We start from the raw sequence: 24,967 nt of genomic DNA, 5'->3' as shown, positions 1-24,967 counted from the left end.
ACCCAGCTTGTTCTGATGCGACGACGTGGGCTTATCTGCCACGCATACTTTGCCCCGCGAATTGGGATAGAAGTATATGTTTGTGCCGCGCGCTTCTCCTTTGGTGGGAAAAATTACGCACATTCGGCTTTGATCGGAGCGATTTAGTTGCACACGTTCTGTCGCCCACAGAACCCATTTTGAGAACCCCATGTGCACGCGCCAGAGCATCCAAGAGACCCGTCGCATGCAGGGGAATGACTCCATGTTTACAGTCACTAGCTCACGGCAAACGCGCACACGTTGGTGACCGCACGCCGCAGCGCCGACATGAAAACCGCAGTGACTGGAGGAATACACTTCGCACATAAAAAACCCCTAAAGGTCAACCTCGCAACGCTTGCCACTCGGTAGCAAGCGTATAGGCACTAGAGCACACAGCCTAGCAGAAGCAGCACGCTCAATGCACGGCAGCACATTTTTGCAGTGTCACGCATATTTACAACAGGTTAGTGAAGATTATGGAAGCATTATGGGAGCCTTCATCACCAGGAAAGCACAAAGTGAAAAAAAAAACAAGCTTAGGCGAGTTTTAATTTTTTGGTATTTCTGCTGCTGCTCGGAAAATCATGTAGTCAATATGGCCTTCTTTTCCCACTGAAGCTGAGGTTAGCATCAAACTAGCTTTCGAGGCTGTTTTGGAGCAGTTCGGCACAATTTTCGCAATCTTTTATGCTTTTAGAGCAGCTTCGTGCAGAAAACAGAAATGTATAAAAAAATGGGCAATATACGCAGCTGTCTCACCCCTGGATGTGTCTGTCTTGTCCTTCATCCCCAGTGTTCGTCTTTTTAAGCAGTGAACAAAAACGAAAGAATGAAAATAATCTTGCAGATATAAACTCACGTGTGTCTTCATTATTTCAGCCTTGCTTAGCTGCATGTCGCCAGTCAATTCTCGAACCACCACCCCCAACGTCTCCAGCCGCTTGCTGAAGTTGCGAACCATCTCGGCTGCAAGAGCCTTCATTGGAGCCACATATACAATCTGTGCGGAAGAAATTGAGCAACACACATTGACAGAAGCATCAAGCTAATGATTGTCATACTAAATTTTTCATTTTCAGTGTTTGCTCTCCAAGCAAGGACCACACCATTCCTAGCTAGTGCTTTTTTTTTATTATTGCCTCTAGACACCACAGCCAAACCAGCCTGGCCGGCTGCTGAGTAAAAACCAAGAGACATCTAAAATAAGTGACTGTCTATGTTTTAGTCAACCACCGACCCACTTCACCTTATGCGTGTGCAGGCTGCACTTGCCATACTACACAGGAACCAACACCAGTGCAATCATTGTTGGAAAGAGTGTTGCCATTCTGGGCATAGCAGTTGCCCTTTTCAAAGCATTCAGGTTTGTAGGGTGTCCGTCCTATGTACGGCTGTTGCAGAAGCATACAGCTAATGCTCCAGCCGCACGAAGTCGTACCGTACGCTATTAACGTCCCCTATCCGTAGCTTGTCTCGTTGCAGCTACACTGGTTCGGGCGAATGAGCCAACGGGCTAGGTCAACAACACACTTTATTGCTATAACGCCTAAATGACGTGAGGAGATACTACATAAACCAAGGGTAGACGCTTACTCCTTGGTCGTTGTCGTCCTTGGCTTTCAGGGGATTGCGGGTTCGACCTCCTTCTTCCTATGATGATTCTTGGGATTTAACGTCCCAAAACCACCATATGATTATGAGGGACGCCGTAGTGGAGGGCTCCGGAAATTTCCACCATCTGGGGTTCTTTAACGTGCACCCAAATCTCAGCACACGGGCCTACAACATTTCCGCCTCCATCGGAAATGCAACCGCCGCAGCCGGAAATCGAACCCGCGACCTGCGGGTCAGCAGCCGAGTACCTTAGCCACTAAACCACCGCGCCGGGGCTCCTTCTTCCTAGGCCGGTATCAGAGAGAGCGTGCTGTTGTGAGCACGCCAGTTTCCTTTACAGTCTTGGTTTCCCTTTCCTGACAAGTATACGTTCCTTCGCTGAGGGAGGGGAAACCCGTTCCGTACGCCGGCAAAGGAGGATCGCGAGTGTCGGCCACGAGGCTGTTCCATCCCTTCGCAAGAGGCTTTATTGGCTCTTCAAGGGACAGTCATGTCCCTGCATATAGGCTGTCATGCTGCCGTAAAAGAGAAAGGGAGGCTGGGCGCACGTGCTCCCCACATCTTCCACCCCTTAAAAAGGCCCCCAAATGAGAGAGACTGAGACATGAGAATATTTTGTTATTCATTATCGAGGAAGGCTAGGATGGTGGGTACCAATCCGTGCCCTCCTGCGGTTTGCCCTCTACCGTGGTGCCGCCTGTGCCCCCCCCCCCCCCTTCGTCGCTGCTGCAAATAAAGTAGCCACCACTGATGCTACCATGCCCGCTTGCATCATAACCAGTCATCGCCCCCGCTGTCACCTCCGCCGCCGTTACTGCCACCGTGGATTTGGTGCAGGTAGAACTTTGGTCCGGACCGCGCCCCGTACTCCCGCCACTCAAGGTCATTGGTGGCATGGCAACTAGGGGTAGCCAGTCGGTGACGGGTCTTGTTCAGCACTGACCCCAGACCACCCTATTCAGCATAAGCTGTGCTGCAGCATCGTGTCACAGCTCCCCCAGTCGGGCAGGCTCGAGAGTCATCTTCTGCGTGCCGCGCCATGGCCTCGAGGTAGCAGAGGTCGTAAGGGTGCCGGACAACCACAGGGTGGCTAGGTAGGCTCATCGTCGTGACAGCGGCTTTGAGGCAGCTGGTTCTCTCGGCTAGGCTGGTGGTTGGTCGCTTTGCCACCTCTTGCTTAAAGGCCTGGTGATGAGGGTGATGGGGTAAGTTGGAAGTGGCGCTGCTGGATTGGGTGAGGCTGCGATGCCGACATGGATAGTGTTAGGGGTGATCCGATGGGAGGAGAGCTTTCCCCTCCGAGCAGTTCTGGCGGCACCTCTTTCTTTTCAACTTTCCGTCTGCTCGGTGAAAGTCAACACAGAAAAAAGAACAGGTTAACAATCGTGCATGTGTTGTATGTGAACCCTTGCACCTCGTGTCGAACATATCAAACGCCTGTTACGCAGACATTAACGCGGTTCTGGGCTTCTCACTCGATGTCGAGCGATCTCACCCGCCGCTTGTGGCCTGGAAGGGGACTGGCTGTAGTCCCCGTGCTCCTCCCGTGACACAAAGCGTTTCAAGTCGCATACGTGCACCGGTCCGCCGCTTGGTTTGCCTTTTATGTTCGCGAGCCGATAAATGAGCGAGGAAACTTTCTCTCGCACTCAGTACGACACAGACCATTTCGGTTTCAGCGAAGCAGCAAACTCTTTGCTAGCATGGCTCAGAACATGATGGCGCCGCAGCACCAAGTCGCCCACTTTGTAGTGTACGTTCTAATGCGTGCAGTCGTACTGCGCCTTCTGCTCTGCCCTAGCAGTGCTGAGATTATGCCAAGCTTTATGTAAAGCTTCCAGTAGTTTCTCGCACAGCTGTGTTGGGCAAGGAGGGTCTCCTTCGGATTCGGCAGTTCTTTCCCCAGGTTCAGAGAAGACGCATACCCAGTCGATCGGTTCACGGTCGATCGCAATGCAAAACCGATCTTTTAAAGGTAGGTATCCAGTCCCTATGTCTTTCAGAGAACGCGACAAGCATGTGCTTGATGTTGCGATTGACTCGGTTCGTGGGGTTCGGCTGGGCATGATAGGTGGTTGTTTTCTTGTGCTTAATTCCCAACGCGGCCCACGTGTCAACAAACACCTTCGCAGTGAAATAAGACATGCTGTCTGTTATCAAAGAGAACTTGTTGCTGGGCTAGTTGGTAGAGCATTTCGAAAAGTTAATTCGAGCGCGAAAACCTGACACGATCACTCACACACGCACACACCCATGCATCAAACACAGAGCGCTCTGTTGAGCGCTGTGTGTTTGATGCATGGGTGTGTGCGTGTGTGAGTGATCATGTCAAGTTTTGCGCTCAAATTAAGTTTTCGAAATGTCTGTAATCAACTCCTCAGGAAACCCGAAACTGGTGAAAACATCCATCAACTTCTCTAAGATCAATCAAGCCTTCAACTTCCTAAGGGAGAAAAGTTCCACCCATTTAGTGAAGTGATACGTGATCACCAGCAAGAACTTGTTTCTGCTAGGAGTTGTGGGGTACGGGCCCATTACGTCACATGCCACGATTCGCCAGGGAGTCTGACTGTTAACCGCTGTATGAGGCTGGGCGGACGTCCGCCTCCTGGCTTGATGCTTTGGAACACACGACATGAACGGGTGTAGCGAATTACATCCCGCTTCATGCTTGGCCAGGTAGCGAAGCGACACAACATAGCGCAAGTATTAGGGCTGCTCGCATGCCCAGCAATGCACGAGTCACAAAAGTAGCGAAACAGTGCTCCTATCAACGTGCGCGGTAGCACGACCTTGAATGACTCACTTGTGTCATCATCGGATGAGATGTACCTCAGCAGGACGCCGTCAGTATCCAGCAGATATGAATCCAGTGCGCTCACAGCACTAACAGCTGTTGTGAAGTGCTCCGCACCGACAGCAATACCAGCTGCCTCCATGTGCACGGTGGCCTCACTACCATGCGGCTCCCAGAGCCTGTCGAACACCTTTCGACAAAATGGATCTTTCTGCTGAGCTTCCAACAGTTCCTTTCTGCTGAACATGATCCCTGCGTTAAAGACAGCCCCTACGTGGTTCACGCTTTTGCCTTGAACTAACATTTGCTTCGCTGTTACCATTAGGACGAGTGTCTCGCTCTCAGTTCGTTCCGAGTTAATCGCATGACTTGCTTTGTGTAGGACTGGAACACACAATAGTGCATCGGATGTGGCATTGTGCTTACCCTTGCGGTAGCAAATGATGAAGTCTTAACGCTTTAGCAGCAATGCCCAAAGCCGCCAGGGTGGCCACTTAAATGGTTCAAGCGCCTCAGCCACGCGAGCGCCATGTGGTCAGTCTCAATCACAAATGCAACTCCGTCGACGTAAAAGTCAAACTTCCGGAGAGCATAAACTATCGCCAGACACTCTTTCTCGGTTACGGAGTAGTTCCTCTTCCCTGGCGCCAACTAACGGCTCGCAAACGCAATCGGTCAGAGGGAACCTTTACGTTCCTGAAAGAGAATTGCTCCCAGGCCCAAGTCGCTTGCGTCTGTGTGAATCACAAACTCTTTGTTCAAATCGGGTAGCTGCAGCTGAGCCGTGTTGGCCAGCGACTTCGTGAGGCGACGCATGTAGCTAATGTTCTAGCCGCACACAGGTGTACCGTGCACAATTAACATCGCCTATCAGTAGCTTGTCTCATTGCAGCTACACGAGTTCGGGCGAATAATGCAACAGGCTAAGTCAACTACACATTTTATCGCGATACTTTAGCAATAACCCGTGAATGTTGCGAGGAGATACTATGGAAAACAAGGATAGACGCTTACTTCTTAATCGTTGTCGTCCTCGGCTCACAGGGGGTGGCAAGTTGTGGGGATCTGAGGCTCCCCCGCGACCATTTCGCGGGCATTGCGCCACATGGCCACACCCTTTCGCATTTCTGCTCTGGTAACGGCGCGTGGCGATAGATGGCGCCAAGTGCAGGCGCGGCACGTGTTACGTGCGCGCCGAGGGAGCTTGCTCTTCTCCTTGGTCGGCGCCGGGTAAGCGCGTGTCTTCTTCGTCCGCGTCCCCTTTGCGAATCGCCGGACTGTAGCCTGCCTGGGGTGGCCTTTGGCACCTCGGCAGGCGTGTTTACTTGAGTGCTAGCTTCGGTACCGTACGCTAAGCCCACAGCGGTGCCTAGTGCTTGAAGTGGTCGTACCACACCGAGCCGCACTTGCCGTAGGCCTACGCATACGAGGTTTGCCCTAACACTTGCGACCAGGCCCAGTGGCCATCGTGAGAATGCACAGCATAGCCGCGAGGGACCTTTTCCTGACCGGCGTGTCAAAGCTCGTCATCGCCTGCTGCGACGTGCTCGCGGTTGCCCCTTATTATGAACGTCCGCGTGTGGGAGCCTTTGCTCTCCACGTCCCGGGAGCCGACATTGTACTGTTGTTCGGGGTGCAGCCAAAGGCAATAAGGTGTTGTGTATTTCTGTATTGTAACACTGTCTGTTTTGCCGCGCAGTGTTAAACGCCTTATTAGTTGAGCGCGCGCGCGGACCGGTGCGCTACACACACGCGAGTAGGTGACGGAGTCGCAGCCCTGTGGCTCGCTAAGCGTGAACTTGCGGTGATCATTCGCTACGGTGAGTAGCGGGGGTCACCATAGGGTTCAACCTCCTTCTTCCTAAGCCGGTGTCAGAGAGAGTGTCCGAATGTCGGCACGCTGGTTTTCTTTACTGTACCGGTATCCTTTTCCTGACAAGTACAGTCTCTTTCGCTGACGGAGGGGAAACCCATTCCGTGCGTCGGGAAAGGGGTATCGCGAGTGTTGGCCGCGGGGGTGTTCCATCCCATCGCAAGAGGCTTGATTGACTCTCGAAGGGACAGTCATGCCCCTGCAAATAGGCTGCCACACTGCCGTAAAAGGGAAAGAGAAGCTGGGCACACGTGCTCCCTCACAGGTTTCACCGATGAATCATGTTGAATTGCATCACTGCAGGAAAGTTAGCAGCAGCCCACCTACATTTACTGAAAAGTCAGCCCTTTCCGGCCCGAGAAAAATATACGCGAAAAAATACCAACTTGCTCGAAAATTATTACTATTTGCTTTATCATAATGAACTTTCCAAAAAATAAATTGGAAAAAAAATCAAACTATTTGGGTGATAGATCAGACATATGTGCGGGCTTGGCTTTTGTTTCCGTGATCGGCTGCGGCGAGGAGCACACAAGGAATGGCTAACAGAAGACAAAAAAAAACATCTTCAGCATTAGCCATGAAATATTTGAGAGAATTGTTTGCCACTTAGGGAAACATTGTGTCGCTTGCACACAAAGTGCGAACTGGAAGCCTGCAGTGTTGTGTCAAGCTGTGTAATGATGACCAGTAGTCATGTGACTAAAATTGCTTGTCTGTGCCACCCAAATGTTTTTCACTTCACGAGGTTTCTTTGTGGAACATTCTTTTCACAACCTGTTTCCTGCTCTGGTGATGTGCAGAATTCTTAAGTCATCTCATGCAGTAGCTGATCACGATCATACCTGAGGCTGCCTGATTTTTTGCAGGCTTCCTTGCAAACTTTTTTGATATCTGGACTTGAGGCACAGAGTCGTTTTGACAGCAGTGCTTTACGAAATCGTTGAAAAAAAAAAACAGTGCCCTCACTTTGCCTGGCAGGAGTTGGCAAGAGATGGCCACCTGACCAAGTTTGCTTGGATGTAGACTGCTGAACGATTCCTCCTTCTCACTACAGTTTTCATCAGTCACTTGGCTTAAACCACAAATTTGAATCTGTCGATTTGTCTACATTGTAGCTACTAATTCTGACACAAGAAATAAAGATTCTAACCTTTTTTTCTGTGTAATTGTACTTCTCTGGCATAAAGATTCTTTTATGTTAAAAAAAAGTACATTCAGCCCCCACAATTGTGGTTTCCAAATGTTCACTAACTTTAGCAATTTTAAGCTGCACTGTGGTTCCCAATCCCCAATTAATTGATCTATAGGGTTTAACGTCCCAAAACCACCATATGACTATCAAATACGCCAAAGTGGAGGGCTCCGGAAATTTGGACCCCCTGGGGTTCTTCAACGTGCGCCCAAATCTGAGCACACGGGCCTACAGAATTTTCAACCCCATTGAAAATGCAGCCACAGCAGCCAAGATTCCATACCGCAACCTGCAAGCCCAGTAGCCGAGTACCTTAGCCACTAGACCACGGCGGCGGGGCGTGGTTCCCAACCCCTACAAAACCATCAGCAAAACTTTAAATACATGCAATTCACAATAAAAAAACATACTTTCATAAGTAATGCGGGTTGGTGCACAAATTCATGAAATTAATATTTTTCTACGTAAAAAGGGGCCGCGATTCACGCAATGCCCCTTTACCTGGAATATTTTACACATGAAAGAACACCAACAAACTCATACCAATGAAGTGCCAATAAGATTCCAAGAAGTCTATTCGCAGTAAAAAAGCAAAGGCACAACAGAGCATGAACGCTTCAACCTGCAGGGTTGCTCCGCATTCATTTCAGGAGGACAAAAACCCAGCCCGCACAACTGTGCGTGTAACTTTTTCACACGTGAATACGTGCGAAAAGTGTGTGCGGCAAGAATGATTCATTTTTTGGGCGATACATGTTTCCCAAGTCTGACTGGTACTTTCATATACATACGCTATCAAAAAAAAATGTATAACATGCAAGATTGTTGACTTAGGTGAGGTAGAAGCCATCATTGACGCACGTGCCCCTGACACATTCCAGGCCGTAAAGGGTTAACCCTTTACGGCCTGGAAAGCATGGCTTCTGGCGACATTTTCTCGAGGCACAAGCCCTGGGACAGTTGGGTGAGTCAATTTTGCACTACTGCAACAGTGAAAAAAAAGGATAATGTGTCGTATTCTTATCAGCCAGCGTCATCACGATGCGCGGTTCTCAAATCTGCTGTCCAGCTTAGCGATGCTATGTGCGCACATGAGGGAAGGGCATACTGGAGGGGCATAGACAAAGGGTCAGGCTGCCATGGGTGATTGTTCGGGCTCAGCTGAGCCTAGGCGGCCAGGAATACTCTCCCCTTGACTCACTTCCAAGAGCGGCGCAGCAAGACTGGACGCTCTTAAAAAAGTCTTCAGAAAAACTTTCGCCCAGCGCCGCCCCTCACAGAAATGCAGCGTACAAGCCAACACACTGCTTACCGGGCTCAGCCCCACGCAATTTGCCGGGTGCCAGCAGTTACATGAACAGTCATGTATTTCCGCTTTGTTCCCCCCTCACTGCGACCACGGACCCTCCTGACTCCAGGTCATGCAGTCGAACCCCCCCCCTAATTTTAGCCATTTGAGCATCCAAAGAGAACCGCGCGGTGCCCGTGACACACCACGTGAAGATGGAGGAGGCTTTGTGACTCCAAAAGCCGCGGATCTAACTGAGCTAGATTACATGGGCACACAACAACCCAAACTGTGCCGACACTTCTGAATCACGAATAGATTTAGATCACTCCCGAACCAGCATCACGATCCAAAAAACCCTTATCACGGACTCCTATTTGGCTATATTACAGGGGCTCGCAAGTTCCCTGGCCTTAGCGGTATGTACTTTGAAACCTCTCACAAGGAATGTCATCCCATTCTGAGGCCTCCGAGATGTTGGATTATAGGTGCTTACCAAATCACCAAGCCAATTCAGTATATTTCCTATACCAGCTGGTAGCCCAAGCAAGCAGGATGAGGGAACTCTTTTTTTGATGCTCGCCGGTTATAATCGGTTCATGACCGGTGTCCGCTTAGTGCAATCTGTAATCGACCACCTCACCCCCCCCGGCAATGGGTTACAGAGACCCGCCACAGACTTCCGGTGCGGAAAATCCGAGTAGCCTTCTATAGGCACCACAAAGGATTAACCTAATAATCGTATTCTCTCTAATAAATACTGTAAATAACGACTATGCTTTATAGATCACCGTGAACACATTTTTGATAGCGAAAGCAAGACTCGTGGCGGATGCCCGACCATGCTGGCTCATAGTATAGCCCTTGTGCCCACTGCTACTTAATCTGGTCAAGAGTGCCTCTCAAGCAAGCCGAGAAGTGTCTCCACCTCATCAGACTGTCTAGCGAGAACAGGCCATCTAACAGCCACCTCTTAGTAGCAACAATGACAGCTACTGTTGCACCTTCAGCTCTCCCAGTAATACAAAGTAATGCAAAAAAAAACCATGAATCTATGACAGCTGTACTACCCAAATCTGCTGCGATTGAGGAAGTACCTTGAAGTTTCCATTCAGCGTCTGGCCATTGATGTGTTGTTTCACTTCATGAAGAATGGCCAGCATGGCCACATTGGTCTTGCCAGCACCAGTGGGTGCACAGATGAGCAGATTCTCATTGGTGTTGTAGACAGTGTCAAACACAATCGACTGTATCCGGTTCAAGGTCTTCACACCACGGAAACCTGCTTGGCAGACCTGCAGAGAGGCAGAAGATGGTCCCCCACAGGCATCCCACAGGTGGCTAAGTAAACATTTCAACTGTACAAGTGCACCCCGGTTTTTCAAGAGCCCCAAGAATAGTGCCGTCGATCTACAATGAACCCTAGCGGCATAGTGGGGAGTGCAACGTCACTGCTTCTTGCTCAGATTGGGAAAAATTTCGCGAAAAACTAACCTGCTATTAGCTCTAACAACATGTGTCAACCATAGCGTGTCGAATTATTTTTGTGTACCTAGTGCTACATTTGTGTTTTTGTTTGTTTGATTTGTTACCAATTACATTTACTGTACTGTTTCGAAACCCATATCTGCCCACCTTATGTAATACCTTTGGGTCCTTAAGGTACAATAAATTAAAAATGAAATGAAAAGACCTCACTGCATGTGCACAGTCCCACAGTCAAGTAGTGCCAGTCCAGCTCTTATGGCTTAGCTTTAGAATGCTATGCCCTAAGCTCAATTTTCACATGCCTCTAAATGCTGAAATGTAAAGGGCTGTAAAATATTACAGCTTCACAGAATGGTATGTACAGTGGAGATCAAAATTTCGGAGACCACGGGAGCGCGTGGCGAACAGCACCGCGGCACCTTCTGATGGCTATGAGAGAAGCACGAGAGTGCGCACTGCGCAAGCGCGTCCTTTTCTACCTGCCAGCCTGCATTTTATCTCCCTTGAACAGCGCGCATACCGGAAAGCCAGAAAAATTGCAAGGGGTCCCTTTTGCAGGTACCGCGAAAGCATCGAGCAATGACATCGCAACAAAAATACTTGATTTGCAGTGGCAGTGATCAGTGCGTGCCGCTTTTGCTCCTTGGTTCCAGACGCTTCGCAGCGGCGAATACACGCAAATTGCGTCAGGTTTTTTTTTTTATCGACACATGTGATAAGATTACCGAGCAGTGCTGTCTCTTGGCAAAGCATGCATGCTTCCGCAGCCGCGGAACGTTCGGCGACTGCAAAAGTGAAACCTTGCGGTTTTCCTAGCGTTCCTGTGTGCGGGTAGTTCAAGGAAGCAAAAATGCAGGCTTGCAGGTAGAAAAGGATGCGCTTGCGGTGCTGTTCGCCACGAGCTCCTGTGGTCTCCAAATTTTGATCATCACTGTACAAAGCAAAGCAACATACGAACATAGGCCAGAGCACAACGCACTGCCTCCCAATTAATATCCTTTTTTTTTTTTACCACTTATTCAAACAAGTTCTGCTGCTGAGCCAGGGTCACTCAAGGAAGATCCACTTATCCTACTACTTGTGTCACAAGTTTATCTCGGGTGCGCTTGCATTGGATGGAATTGAGAGGGTCGGGAGACAGGCCTGGAAAAAACACACTTTATAATCAAAAAGATAAAAGGCCAAAATCAAAAGCGAAAAACGAAACCAACACTCGCAGACACAAAATTACCCCAATAGCAGCACAAGCAAAACAGTCTGCAAACCAGTCTGAATCCATTAATAACCCTGGCCACTGCTCCTAATCTACCTAATATGGCATCTCAACAATCGAACAATTTTGCATTTCCCGTCAGTTTCTCTCCATTCCCGTGTCGAGGTTTGTCAAGTGTTGACTTTCTCCTCAACCTCCTTGTGTCGCCGTCGGTTGGTCCCGCCGAACGATCCCCTTGTTCTCATCAATGGTGTCCCGAACTTCGTCTTCTTCGACCTCGCTACGCTAGGCTCTAGCTTTGTCATAGAATCCCTTGATGGCGTGTTCCCCCTGCTGACTGGTGTGGGCTGTTGCCGTCCTGCCACGAACTGGGAGAGCTGCAAGTCGATCAGGAACTGCTGTATAAGAGTTCGGCAAGTCCAGGCAGCCTTACTCGGAACCTCTGAGATTGACAGCCACTTTCCGGGTCTCTCACGCCAACATTTCTTAGAACCGGGTGGTAATGCTGCTTCCTTCGCCGTAGCGACTCTCATTTTCCACATCTTCGTAGCTCGAAGCCCCACAGCACAGTCCAAGCTCAATCTCTGGAATTTCTTCTTTTGGCGCGGGTCGCGTGCTCTCAGGCGACTCTTTTCTCCCCATGCACAGTCGCTGCACTTCTACTTTCCGCACTCGCCTCGTGCTTCTCGTTTACTCACGACAACTTTGCCTTTCTTATGATTTGCAAATATTAAATATTTACTGATCTTCACATTTGCTAAACATTAAGAAAAACTTTTTATCTCTCCACATCAATCTTTATTGTAAAAAAAAGAATACACAACTGTGAGGGTGCTTTTAGAAGATTTTTGCTTTAGAATAAAATGGTGCTCAAGAAATTGTCGTGACTGAGCATTCCTACTTACTGTACTCCTTTGTTGCTAGCAAAACAATACTTCCTTTTACATAATAAGACTTTATACCTTATCAACCCAGCCTGCCCAGTGTCGGTCTTCACATCTCGCCGTGCTTCTGCACTGCTTGCACAAAAAAAATCGATTAGCTGGCCCTGTTTCGCAACAAAGAGAATATTTTATGCTTAATGATTTCTCAGACACTGCAACATGATTGAGAAATTTTTAAGTCCAAAGTATCACCAGTACAATAGTCACCTATGATACTATGTGCCATATGATGAATGCGGTGGCCATGCTGACACAGCTTAACAACAGTGACATTCACATTCCCTGCAAATCATGTAGAACCAGCACCTTAGATACTGCATTAAAGCTAGGGGGGAAGTGGTACACGACCATTCTGAGGCCAATTTATATACATAAATTTCACTGACAGCACAAGTGTCACAGTATATTCTTGGTAAACCAGTGACCAATTAATCAACTAATTGTGAATGTTGGTCCAGCTGGTGCTGCTTTGCATACATTTTACCAGCGTAATGGTGGTGCTACAATCAGTTTTTTTTTCTTTTTTATTTTATTTTGTTCTTTTAAGAAAATGGTACCACTCGACCTTTCTTGTGTCTAAAGATTAGCAGCCTAGTTGCACGCATCTTTCTTCATCCCTGTTCTGTTTTTGATGGTAAAATGTACACAATTGGCCTCATTGAAATGGGCAACTGCAGAAGGAACACTGACTAGGTACATGAGCATTATCATTGGCACGAATTTCAGTTCGGTGAGTGGGGACCAAATGGTGCCAGTGTGCACATGTTGATGCATGGGTCTTGAGAGAAATGCTTGAGCAAAGGGGACAGCTGAGTGTCAGAGAAATTTGGTGATCAAACAATGGATCAGAAGAAATAACACCTTTGCAGAACCCAAATAACTTGCACAATATATCGGCAATTAGAACAAGGGTTATGAGAACGCCACTTTTTTGTTTGGAAACCAGTTCATTTAAAGGCAGTGGTAGCCAGTTTGAATAGAAGTAAGATTTTAATTGCAGTACCCTGCGAACTACAAACGATAAAATATACTATCCTTTTAGTTTTTTGACTACATGGGCAAGCAAGCCAGTATAAGATCTCCTAAACTAAATAACAATAATGATAATTGAACTGCAGGTAAAAAGGAGTATACACTTGATGTCATTCACTTGAACCGTTAGCGTCGGGTCCACGCCCTCTCCGCACAAAACTCGCTGCACGTGCTGTGTCCAAGATCCGTACGGCAACTTGAATGTCTATAGACCTACAGAACACTTTCTGTATGCTGAAACACAGGCTGCAGCACGGTGCATACAAACGAACCTTCAAAATGGCGTAGTGATGGTGTTGCCCTCTTGTGGACCAAGGCTCAGTACATATTTCCTATATGTACCCTTAAAAGGCCCTGCCACATTTTTGCAAGTAATCACCAAATGACTGCATTAAAATGGCTTATTGCCTTATGAATCAACTGCACAAAAATTTGTAGAACTGCAAAGCAGAGTAACAGGAATTAGTCGCATGCTTCAAGCCCCTTCTTTTCGTACGAGCATTGGCGGCTACCATTTGTACTCGCGGAATGAACACACTTTTTTCGTGAGAAGCCGGAGTAAAGTTGGGGGTGCATGTATCATGCGGAATGAGCGAAAATTGCGATAATGCAAAAAAAAAAGTTAGGCCCCTGAGCCTTTCACAATTGACATATGCATACATTGTTTGAAAACAGCTGCTTTGTTGCACTTCACTCATCTTCGATAGCTGATGGCAGTATCTTCTTCAAGCTGTCCCTGCGCCACCCGTGCACTCCATAAAAGCGATTTGCAGATTTGTTTTCTCTCAATCATTTAACCGCAACAATGTTATCTGAAGAAGCGCCCAGAAGCATGCGCTACGATGCTACAATGCACTTGGCCAACTTCGTGGCAACCTCGCACGACGACCGCGACAACACTGTTAACACGGCAGCATGTAACCAACATTACAGCTAGCAACCACCGAACCATCAAAACAAACCGTCAAAAACAAGATTAACAACAAGAAACGACTGTCGCCTCAATGTCCACATGAGAAGTTACTTTAGAAAAAGTAGCCTATATCTTACGTTTCTTGAAGCATAGGTGGCAACAAGCACAAAAAGTAAATTGAAGCCAAAGCGAGAATCGGGGGTGCTACCACGTAGCGGAAATCCTCACAATCTTTTCTGGGTGACAAGCAATTTTTTCTGGTTTTCCAGAAACCTGCGACGCAATGACATCGAGTGGCCCTTTGCGACAGCAAATCTTGTAGTCAGTTGAAAATTGCGTGCATGTGGTTGGGCCCTAAAGTTTTGTACTTGGAGGAAGCGACCATCTGTTAGTGCGGGCAGTTTGATAACCTTCACTCGCTGTGTGCTTGTCAGCTGCGATGGCTCTATATTCACACCGTTGGTGAACCCCACTGAGGCACATAGATAACTAACAAAGACCGGGGACGTGCCGCACACAAAAAAATACAATACAGGGCGCGGCAGCAGGGCGGGAAAAGAGTGAGCCGAGGTGAGTAGGCATAATAACAAAAAACTAAAAAAGAGATCCAACAAGCAAGGAGGCGCCAGATGTCAGTTAGTGGAGCTGCAGCGGATGAATGTAGGAGGTGCGTTTATTACGTGGGAGAAAAAAAAAATGCAAAGTTTGATGACTGAATTTGGGGGCGATTGAATGCAAGGAGAAGAATCACAAGGGGGGCAAGAAGATGCATCCCATTATTTTCTTTGAACAAGCAGCCTACTTTCAGCATGATTGCGTAAGAGCGAGTAGTGGCACGTGGGGTGGCCAAAGTAGCTATGCAGCTCAGGATGTTCAAATCAGCTGGTAGACATGGTCATTTTCGTTGTGCGCTCCACAACTACACTCGACTACACTTTGGATGTGTGCTCCACAACCACACTTTTACCTGCCTATAGCAAACCTCCATATATTGAATTCCTCAATATAACAAAGTTTTGCTATTCCCCTCCGTTACTCGACAGAAGCACATGTATTTGCAACCTCTATGTAACAAAGTAACAGTGAGAGACAATTTTGATATAACGAATTTTTGCCATGGACACTCTGTGAATTTTGGTTCAGATTTTGTCATTCTGGCACGAGCCTGCATTTTCTGCAGTTGCCCAACTGACAAAGAATGAAGCGGCGGCAGCGCGCTCATGGCCCCGGCGACTTCCAGGCGAGGGCGAACGCTTGTTATTGTAAATAGATGTGCACGAGGCGGGCAGGCAGGCCTGCACCCCACGAGCCACCGTTCTTGTTGCCGCAAGCACACGCATGGATGTGCCTTCCCGCTCCAAACAAAAAACAAAAGTTTTGTGTTGGCAGTGTCACCCCAGCAGGGCACCTCACACTTCGAGTTAGCGTTACATATGTGGAGTAGCGCTGGATATAGAGAGCGAGAAATTTTTCGCTATATCCGTTATATGGGAGTTATATGGGAGTTGTATGCAACGAGGGTTAAAGATATCATAGCTGAAATCAAGAAGAAGAAATGGACATGGGCCAGGCATGTAGCACGTAGACAGGATAACCGCTGGTCATGAAGGGTTACTAACTGGATTCCCAGAGAAGGCAAGTGGGTTATAGGGGGAGAGAGAAGGTTAGGTGGGCAGACGAGATTAAGAAGTTTGCGGGTATAAATTGGCAGCAGCAAGCACAGGACCGGGTTAACTGGCAGAACATGGGAGAGGCCTTTGTCCTGCAGTGGACGTAGTCAGGCTGATAATGATGATGATATGCAATGATTTGCTCCCTCAAGAGCAAGTTATGTAATAACAGCTGTATCTCGCTGGTACAGAAACCTGGAGGCTAAAAAAAGGGTCCAGCCTAAACTGAAAACGAAGCAGCAAGCGATGGAAAGGAAAATGATAGGTGTAACTTCTAGAGGCTCGGGGAACAAATTGGAGTTAAGGATAACACAGTTGAAATGAAGAAGAAAAAGTGGACATAAACGGGCTGTAGCGCATAGGCAGGATAACCGCTGGTCATTCAGAGAAAGCAAATGCACGATCGGCAGACAGAAATCTAGTTGGGCAGATGAGATGAGGGAGTTACAGCAGCAAGCACAGAACCGAGCTGACCAGCAGAACTTGGGAGTGGCCTTTGTCCTGCAGTGGGCATAGTCAGGCTGATGATCATGATGACCTGCAGCAGAAGAGGAGGAGGAGAGGGCACACCTTCGTAATAGAGGAGAATGAGGAAGAGTTGCGCATGCACAGCATAGTTGTGGACGCCACAGAATGAACGCTGCCCCCATCATAGGTTGCTCTAGAATCTAAAATAAACAAGAAACTCAAGCTACTAAGCTTCAACGTCCCCAAGTGCCACTTCATATTTACGTTACGCTATCTCACAGAGTGCTGTGACATTGCAGAAAAGCTGACTTTCAAAATGCGCTACAGCGTGGGAGCGGCGGTGGCTTTTTAATGCATGTTTGGACACGCAATCATAATAAGAAGTTTAAAATAGTAAGAGTTTCAGCATTTAAAACTTCAGGTATTGTCTACATTGGCTCTATAAGGCTTGAGACTGTCCCATGAAAACTTTCAAAATTTCAAGCTTGTGCGTGCAAGGGCTTATGACAAATGCGGATGAAGCAGACATTACACGAGCTGGCCATTTCCATTGCATGAAAGATGCACGCCATAACATCGCCCCGTGTGCGAGGCACGATGTTGATGGCTCTTCAAGCAGAGGAAAGGACCCGCCTGACTCTCTTCGAGCGAAGAAGCTAGCGTAAAGGAAGGCTGCATCGTTAGAGCAGCAACTTGAAACTTTGACTATAAGGTGTGGGAATCGAGAGCGCCCTCCTACCTGGCGCCTCGTTCCCCAGCTACCGGGCGCACGCGGACAGCATAGCTCGGGCGCGCATAAGCAGTGGCATCCGCCAAGATGGCTGCCAGGGCGCCTCTTGGTCTGGGCGAGTCGACCGTCGGCTCCTTTTCGCGCTGGCATGTCTGGGCACGCTACGCTGGCGCGCTGCCTGGGCCTACGTCACAATGCAGCGCTATTTCCCTTTGGGCGCGCGTGACATCCTCCTCTCCTATGAGCTGTGTTGCGCCCGACAATTTGCTCGTCACGGCAGATGCTCTTAGGCCTCCACGAGAGGTTAAGGCGCTGCTTAGCAGGCGACTTCTCGTTCGTGCGTTCGACTTCGGCCCTTGTGCGGGCGTCGTTGCGCAGTAGGCAAGCGTACTTACTCGGTCCTGCGGAGTTCCCTATACAGCCTGCAAGCCCGTGAGTGTCGCACTGTGCGGCATCTTGGGTTAATAAACCCATTGTTGTTGTTATCCTGCCTCGTGCGTGGTTTCTGCGCCGTGCCGGAGAAAACGACGAACCCGGCCGCAGCGTCTTTGCACGCAGCGGCAGTGGAGGACGTCGCATCCCTACATGGTTGCGCTTAGCAGGTAAGCCTTGTGCAAACCTATCTCCACAAAGGGCACTAGCTTTCACCATAAGGGCGCAGTCACTAATGCTAACGCACGTGCTATCTCAGCCTTCAGCAAACAGCCCACTTACTTCACATTGAGATAATAGAGCACAAAAACTGCTTCGCTCCATGGAGCTGCCATATTCCTATACACCTCCAGCGTTTTAAAGGCGCATTTACACTGAAGTGACCCAACACCGATGCAGGCACAACACCGATGTCGACCGACACCGATGTACACAACACCGATGTTGGCCGACGAGTCGTCAGACTGCCTGGTCATGATTCCGACGCCTCCAAAGACAGCATATTCTTGTAGAGTAACATGATGGCAGACCGAAGTCACCAGCAAAATGTGTCGAAAGACTTCTCATCGGCAGGTCGTCGAGGGATAGATGGTGAAGCGAAACCTTGCCTGTATCCTTCCTTCTAATGACTGCGGGGGTACTATCACTCCCTACACCCAATAATGTTTTTTGAGCCTCGTCGCACACATGTGTCTCACGGATAGATCACATTCAAGGTTAATAACCATTGAGCAATAGGTGGTGCAGTGCCAGTGCAAGTTCACCCCCACCATCATCGTTGTGTTATGCGCAGTAGCGCCATCAATGACACCTGACAACGAGGCTAAGTGGCTGCTTAGAAAATATTGAGGAGCCTCCTTGACGCATGGCAGCTGCCGCGAGCAGTCGTCTTTTAAGGTAGGTCTATGGGGATGGCACCGTGGCTCTTCTCCTGTAGGCCCTTTTAGGTGAGCCGAGTGTTGGCAACGCTGCCTTCGCATTACCTTGTGTTTGTTATGTTTGAGTGTATTGAACAATTGTATAGTGTTGTTCAGCCTGTGACAATCTCATCGATATAAAAGAAATTGAATAAATGTACATAACGTTTGGTTTCGTAAACCAAGTCTGCTATGTCCGTTTGTTCCAAGAGCGTGTTGCCTCCTTAGTAGACCCCACACTGGCACCCAACGAGGTGGCTCTTGGAGCATTATACAATAGTTATTGCGGTTTCGAACAACCTTTTGTTTGAGCAGGAGTAGAGTAAGCTTAGAGCGAGACTTCCATTGCTAGCCTCGGCGGTGTGCTTTGTAGAGAGGTAGGAGATCGTTGGCGATGACGTGTTTGAACTTGTCGGTACGTTGAGTTTTCCTGCTCGCAAGTGGTTTTTTTCTTGTTGATTTTAAGAATGCTGTCAAGTGGTTGGTATGAGAGACATGTGCTCCGCATCCTGGGAAGAGCAAGGCTTAGAGCATGTCGATTGTGATCAGGCCCGAAGCGATTGAGTATGGAAGCCTCGTAGGTGGTCAGAGTTTCTGTAAATAGTTCCTCATTGTCTTCTGGTTCAGGGAGTCTGGCGTCGTTTCTGTCTTGTCTTGCGGCACGATGCCGAGGCATTGTGACACTGTCCAAGACAAAAAGCACCGATTGCTCGGTAAGCTTGCTCTGCAAGCGAGTAGGGCCACCTTACAGAGCTGATGTCTCCTTGCGGTTGCCTGATCTGCACCTAGGCTCAATGCTGGGTGAAAACCCGTTGTTGTCGAGCACCTCATTAGGCCTAAGGCTCTGCACAGCCGCCTGTCGCACGTGACACAACTAGTTCGACAGTGGAATTGAGGTGTTGCACTTTGTTTCCCTCATTGTTGTTTTATTTGAGCTGGCTGTCTCGGCCACTGCCGAAGTATTTGCTAGCAGTACTACTGACCATCGTACCACATTGGCATTGCGCCTGAAGCTCCCTTCCCTGTGCCCTACTGCATCATTCTGTTGAGTCTTTTGAGTGTACGCAGCGGGAGTGATGTAACCCATGGCTGGCTGTCTTCTGTACATCGTCAGCGCCGTTGGACAGGAATGCGTCGTGACATCAGGCAATGAACATGCCTGGGACCTGCACAACTGTGTGCAGTGCTAGTCGCAACTAGAAGACATGTTTACGCGAGTGACGCTTTCTGGCGCTTACGGCCACATTGCCGTTGCGTGGTATTGAGGTGAAGTCGTCAAGCCAGAGAGCACAGCAGTGTCGACCGGCGGTTGTGTCGTGGTGCACAGACATTCTTTAGGTAAGTATCTTGTCATCTTTCGTTAGAGCCTGTGTAGCTGATTTCTTTCAAATTTTGGGGGTGGTTTAGTTTGAACTAAAAGTGAAGAAATGTGGGAGTGCTATCACCCCCGGTAAAGTCATTTGTGCCTCATGGCGCACACATGTCTCGTGGATAGGCCACACTTAGGGTTAACAACCATTAAGCACCAGGTGGTGTAATGTGCGTGCAAGTTCACCACCATCATCATCAATGTGGTCAGCGCAGTAGAGCCAGCCGTGATGCCTGGCGGCAAGGCTAGGTGGCTGTTCAGAAAATATTGGGAAGTCTCTTTGGAGTGTGGCGGCTGGCGCGAGCGGTCCTCTTTTGCGATGGGTCCATAGGGACGACACCACAGGTCGTCTCCCGTGGACCCGTCGCGGTAAGTCGAGCGTTGGTGACGCCGCCCTCGAATTATACCTTGTGTTTGTTCTCATGCTTGACTGAGTGTATTGAAACATTACATAAGGTTGTTAAGCATGTTGATCACTAGTGATGTACTTTATTTGGATGATGATAGTATCGTCGATGTAAAAGTAATTGCATAAATGCATGCAATGTTTGGTTTGGTTCGACCATGTCTGCTGTGTCTGTTTCGAGGACGTGTTACCTCCTAGGGAGACCCCACGCGACGACGGAGGAGATCTTTTGGGGGAGACAAGAAGGCCCTGCACATGACTAAATGGTCATCTTGTGCACCACACAGAAGTCATTTCTTTGCTTTCCCCTTTGTTTGTCTCCACCCTGTCCCTCAAGTGCAGGGAGGATGGATGAAAATGAAGAGCAGGTGGTGCATTATTTCAATTTCTTTGTGCAAGTATAGTGCAAGTATAGACGGTGTCGCCGCGTGTGCCGCTGGTGTGACTAGTGAATTGGCCGATGAAAGGCTGTGAGTACGACGAAGCATGAATGGAGTCATTCACAGAGCATTTGGTGGACTGTTGCCGTCATTGCAGTGTAAATAGGACAACATTAAGACAAAAGACACCCCCAAAGACAGTCAGCAGAACAAAGTCGATTTGTTGTCACTCTAGTGTAAACATGCTTTAAGAGTTATGCAAGATTAAATCCAAAAGAATGAGCTGATAGCCTTACTTGAACTTTCCAATTGGTTGCTATTCGCCACTTCCAGGTACCGTGGCACCGCTGTGTGGTGGCGGTCAAAAGCTCTGTTGAGATGATCGAAGTTTTGAACCTGCTTCAAACAGCAGTTGTGGCTGCTTGTTTCCCCGCGTTTGTGGTCATTTTGCGACGTTGTGAACAACCTCGATATTACCGGAACCCTTTTGAGTTTCTCAAGTTAAAGGAAGAATAGAAAGAAATAGAAAAATCCGACTGATTTCAGTCGATAACAGCCGACTGATTGCGAGCCTCGATGCTCACAGCCTATGTACTCTGAGAGGGAAAGTAAAACCTCACGTTCAAATTAGCGCCCCAAAAAGGCATAAGTGATTAAGAAGGTCAAAATTAACAGGCAAATAAAGCCCATGAATGTATTCCGCACCCACTTTGTGTAGGAGTACAGCAACTTCCAGGTTTGCAGTTTTCCCGCTTAGATCGTCAACTCGACACGGTCTCTGTGCGAACAGTACCAGAACTAAATTAAGAATGCGTTCCGCCTTTAAAATAGAATGAAAAGACCGGTTTCAAAATGTTCATTGCATCATTACACATCTGAGCTGTCTGCGAAGTGCCTCCATGACCTTCAGATTTGCAGTAATTTGTGCTTGGTCTAACTAGGGAAGTAAAAACAGCGCAAAAATATAGACAAGGACAGAGGAAGAGACTTCCCAAGTATGAACCACCAACTAGCCCAACTTTCACTATTATTGCTACTATATTCTGTTGTTTCTATTTTAGTCAAGAAAGTACACTAAAATGATATTGCCAGTAATATGACATGGTGCTTGTGCTTCGGAATTTAAAAACAACGTTTTTTTGTCAGCTTACTCTGCTTTGCGCTTTTAGGCGGGCTGAACAAGCTTTGCGCAAAATACAATGCAAGCAAAACTAGAAGACGAATCGCGTCTCCGAAACTGAGACTCCCATCATAATAATTTTCCAACATGACATCAGTGGTTGCGCGCAATTACGCACAACGGCTGGTGAAAGTGTACGTGTGTGCCTTTGTGCGCATATTTACCTACCCAATGTGCTACCCAGCATTTATTCACTTGATGTTTTATGTTAGCGCTCCCCTACTTTCTCAAAAACATAAATCAAAGGGCCACCGGAAGCGCAAAAAATTGCAGTATTTGCCAAAAGTGTTCTTTCCGGTACTGTCACTTTCGGGGCGATCATCTCAACGACAGCCATGTTGGATGTACAGTCGCACCACCTATAGGTCGCGAAAGTCGCGAATAGCCTTCACTGCTTTGCCCTTGAGGCTGGACTGCTGTTTCACACCGTCACCATCAAAGAAGGCGCGTCAGGTGATGATGATGTTAAGAGCTCGCTCGAACTCGCCATGTCGCAGATGACTGCACATGACGGCACCAAAGACTGCGTGGGAGCAGTTTCGGCGCAATAATGTGTTTTGGAGCAGGATAGCGCAGCACAAGCAGTTCGACACAGCATGGCACAATTGGCACAGCACCCCTGAAGTGACTGTCATGGCAGGTAATTGTGCATATTCGAACAACAGATCGTCTGACCATCACTTCGTCATGTACGGGTGAATGAACACTCAGTGCAAGAGGAACATTTTATGTGTAATTGTGTGTCTGCAGCACAGTAGACCACGCAATGAGTGCAGGTGCGATATGTTCATGCTGCATTATTTTTTGCCGTCGCCTGAAATATGGAAGCAGTGGGTGGCGCCATTAAATCCAAAGAACTTCCATGTACAATAGACTTCTGTTAAAAGAAGATTTAAGGGACCAGGAAAATGTTTCGTTTAACAGAAGCTTTTTCAACTGAGAGATAAACAGGGGTGCCTAATTCAAGTACACAACCAATCATATAAGAGATAGTTGTTTCGTTTAAGCAGCGATTCCATTCACCAGACTTCCACTTGCTGAGAGTCTACTCCCTCAACATCATTGTGGCTCTCCTCACCACCCTTTGTTGAGGACAACAAAACTGACAAGAACAACGTTCGTGCTGCATCTTGTATACCAAAAAAGGTGCCGACGGAATCACACTTGTCTAAAGTGCCCATCTAGCAGCTTTAGCTACTGCTTTATGCAAAAAATATGCAAATAATGATACTGTAATGATACCTAACATTATTACACTGTATGGCTGTGAACAACAGTGTCCACAGCCATGCACTCCATTGCTCTGGACAAGTGTGACTTGGTTTGTATGCAAATCACTGATGGTACTGACAACAAAGCCCAGCCGTTTGCAGATGCAGAGCTCATTCTATGTTACTAGCACAAATGCACACTGCCGAATAGTTCAGACAGTAACACATGGCTTAGTGGCCGTGCCAATATCAAACCAAGCAGCCTAAAAAAATGGGCAAACACACGCTCTTGGGCGCACACTTCAATATGGTGCCCCCTGTGGTGAAAATTTGAAAGGGTTTTTAGCCAGGGACTGCAGCTAGATGTAGCAACAGAAAGTAGTGTGTCATGTAGGGTTTTTTCCCCAGTTCGATTTCCCTCTTTTTTCTCCATGTGTTCAGTTTCTCTGTTGGTATTTCTGGGCTGGAATTAAATCATGTGTGCAGTGCCTCCCAGCTTCCTCTCAATCGATCACCATAGTACATATCCTTGAGATATGTGAGATGAACACCTCAAGTAGAGACAAAAGCAGTTAGGCTACTGTTTGCCAATTTCCTCCAATGGTGCTGTATAAAGGTGAACTCATCATTTCTGAGTAACTGTCTTGTTGACACTGCATTTAGTTCAGTTTGATAATAATACAAATCAGGCAGTATACTCCCCATTCTCAATTCTTTTTTACAAGACATGTTAGTCAGCGCACACATAGCAAATAAAAGAAAAGTACATCTTGTAGAGCTATGTTGCTTTTTAAAACATTATGGCCCTAAAAGGTGCCTGCCTTAGGATAAGGCTAATGTATGTTTGATAGCCACAAAAGATAAAACAACTGTTGTCAGTACTAAAATAAAATAAGAGCATAACTTTCAAACTTCTTTCCTTTTCTTGATCCAAGCCTCTTTTTTTTCCATGTTGCTGGCATTATCAGCATTCTACAACAGTCATCATTGGCAAATTTTCCCCTAAGCATCGTGCATTCACATGATTCAAGGCAACTGGTGATTCTGTTAGGTAGAATAAAATGTCATGGGGCTCAGTACTACAGTAAAACCTTCATGTCAGGACTTCCAAGTCAACCATACCTCGTCCAAGTTGGCTATTTTAACCAGGTTGTTGCCAACATTTGGTGGCGGGGGCTTGCTCAGTGGTATGGACACCTCTTCATATTTTCCAGTGGACGTAATTTTACAGTCAATCGGGAGAGTCATCTGTCGTACAAAGAAATTTTAAACGTCCTATAAAATCGGTGCCCCTGAGAAGTCTGAAAGCATACATGGTAGCATACATGGTAGCATACATGCTGCAGAAAATACAACCATCTGGCAAAAATCAATGAAAAATAAACACAAAAATTCCTGCACATAGAAAATACACACAGAGGTGCACAGCACTGGCAGAACTTCAACTAGGCACAAGCCACTTTACTCAACGTGTACTGAACTTTTAGGCGCAATGCTTCATTCAGGAGAAGACTGCCAAGACAAACACTAGTGCAATTCAACTGAAAAAAGGAAGATCGTGATATGCCTACTGTAAACTAACAATTACTCAAGAGCGTTAAGCAGTAACAAAGTACATTGAGAGACATATGAAACCACCCTTGTAGTCATTGACCAGCTTTGCCATTCTAGCTGAGGCTAATTTATTACTTCAACTAGTTTAATCCTCACGAAAGGGCCCACACACTCATTAATTTCATGCTCAATTTGGTATTTGCAAGATAACTTCACAACTAAATGAATTAGCATGCATGTAGTTAACCACAAGGGTGACCTTAATCAGA

The 24,967-nt window shown here is 47.6% G+C and overlaps 1 protein-coding gene across 1 annotated transcript in view; it reads right to left on the bottom strand.

Moving 5' to 3' along the window:
- The window catches only part of LOC119175108 (activating signal cointegrator 1 complex subunit obelus), a 526,436-nt gene that overhangs the window by 412,229 nt on the left and 89,240 nt on the right, over positions 1 to 24,967 (bottom strand). Inside the window, exons 8-10 of the mRNA XM_037426343.2 lie at positions 24,267 to 24,392; positions 9,889 to 10,086; positions 884 to 1,024 (exon numbers count right to left, since the gene is read on the bottom strand). Coding sequence (XP_037282240.2) covers positions 884 to 1,024; positions 9,889 to 10,086; positions 24,267 to 24,392 — 465 coding nt within the window. The remainder of the gene's footprint in view (positions 1 to 883; positions 1,025 to 9,888; positions 10,087 to 24,266; positions 24,393 to 24,967) is intronic.

The sequence above is a fragment of the Rhipicephalus microplus genome, chromosome 5 (assembly GCF_043290135.1).
Source record: "Rhipicephalus microplus isolate Deutch F79 chromosome 5, USDA_Rmic, whole genome shotgun sequence".
Taxonomy (NCBI): domain Eukaryota; kingdom Metazoa; phylum Arthropoda; class Arachnida; order Ixodida; family Ixodidae; genus Rhipicephalus; species Rhipicephalus microplus.
Note: the sequence above shows the minus strand (reverse complement) of the source record. Positions and strands in the feature narration are given on the sequence as shown.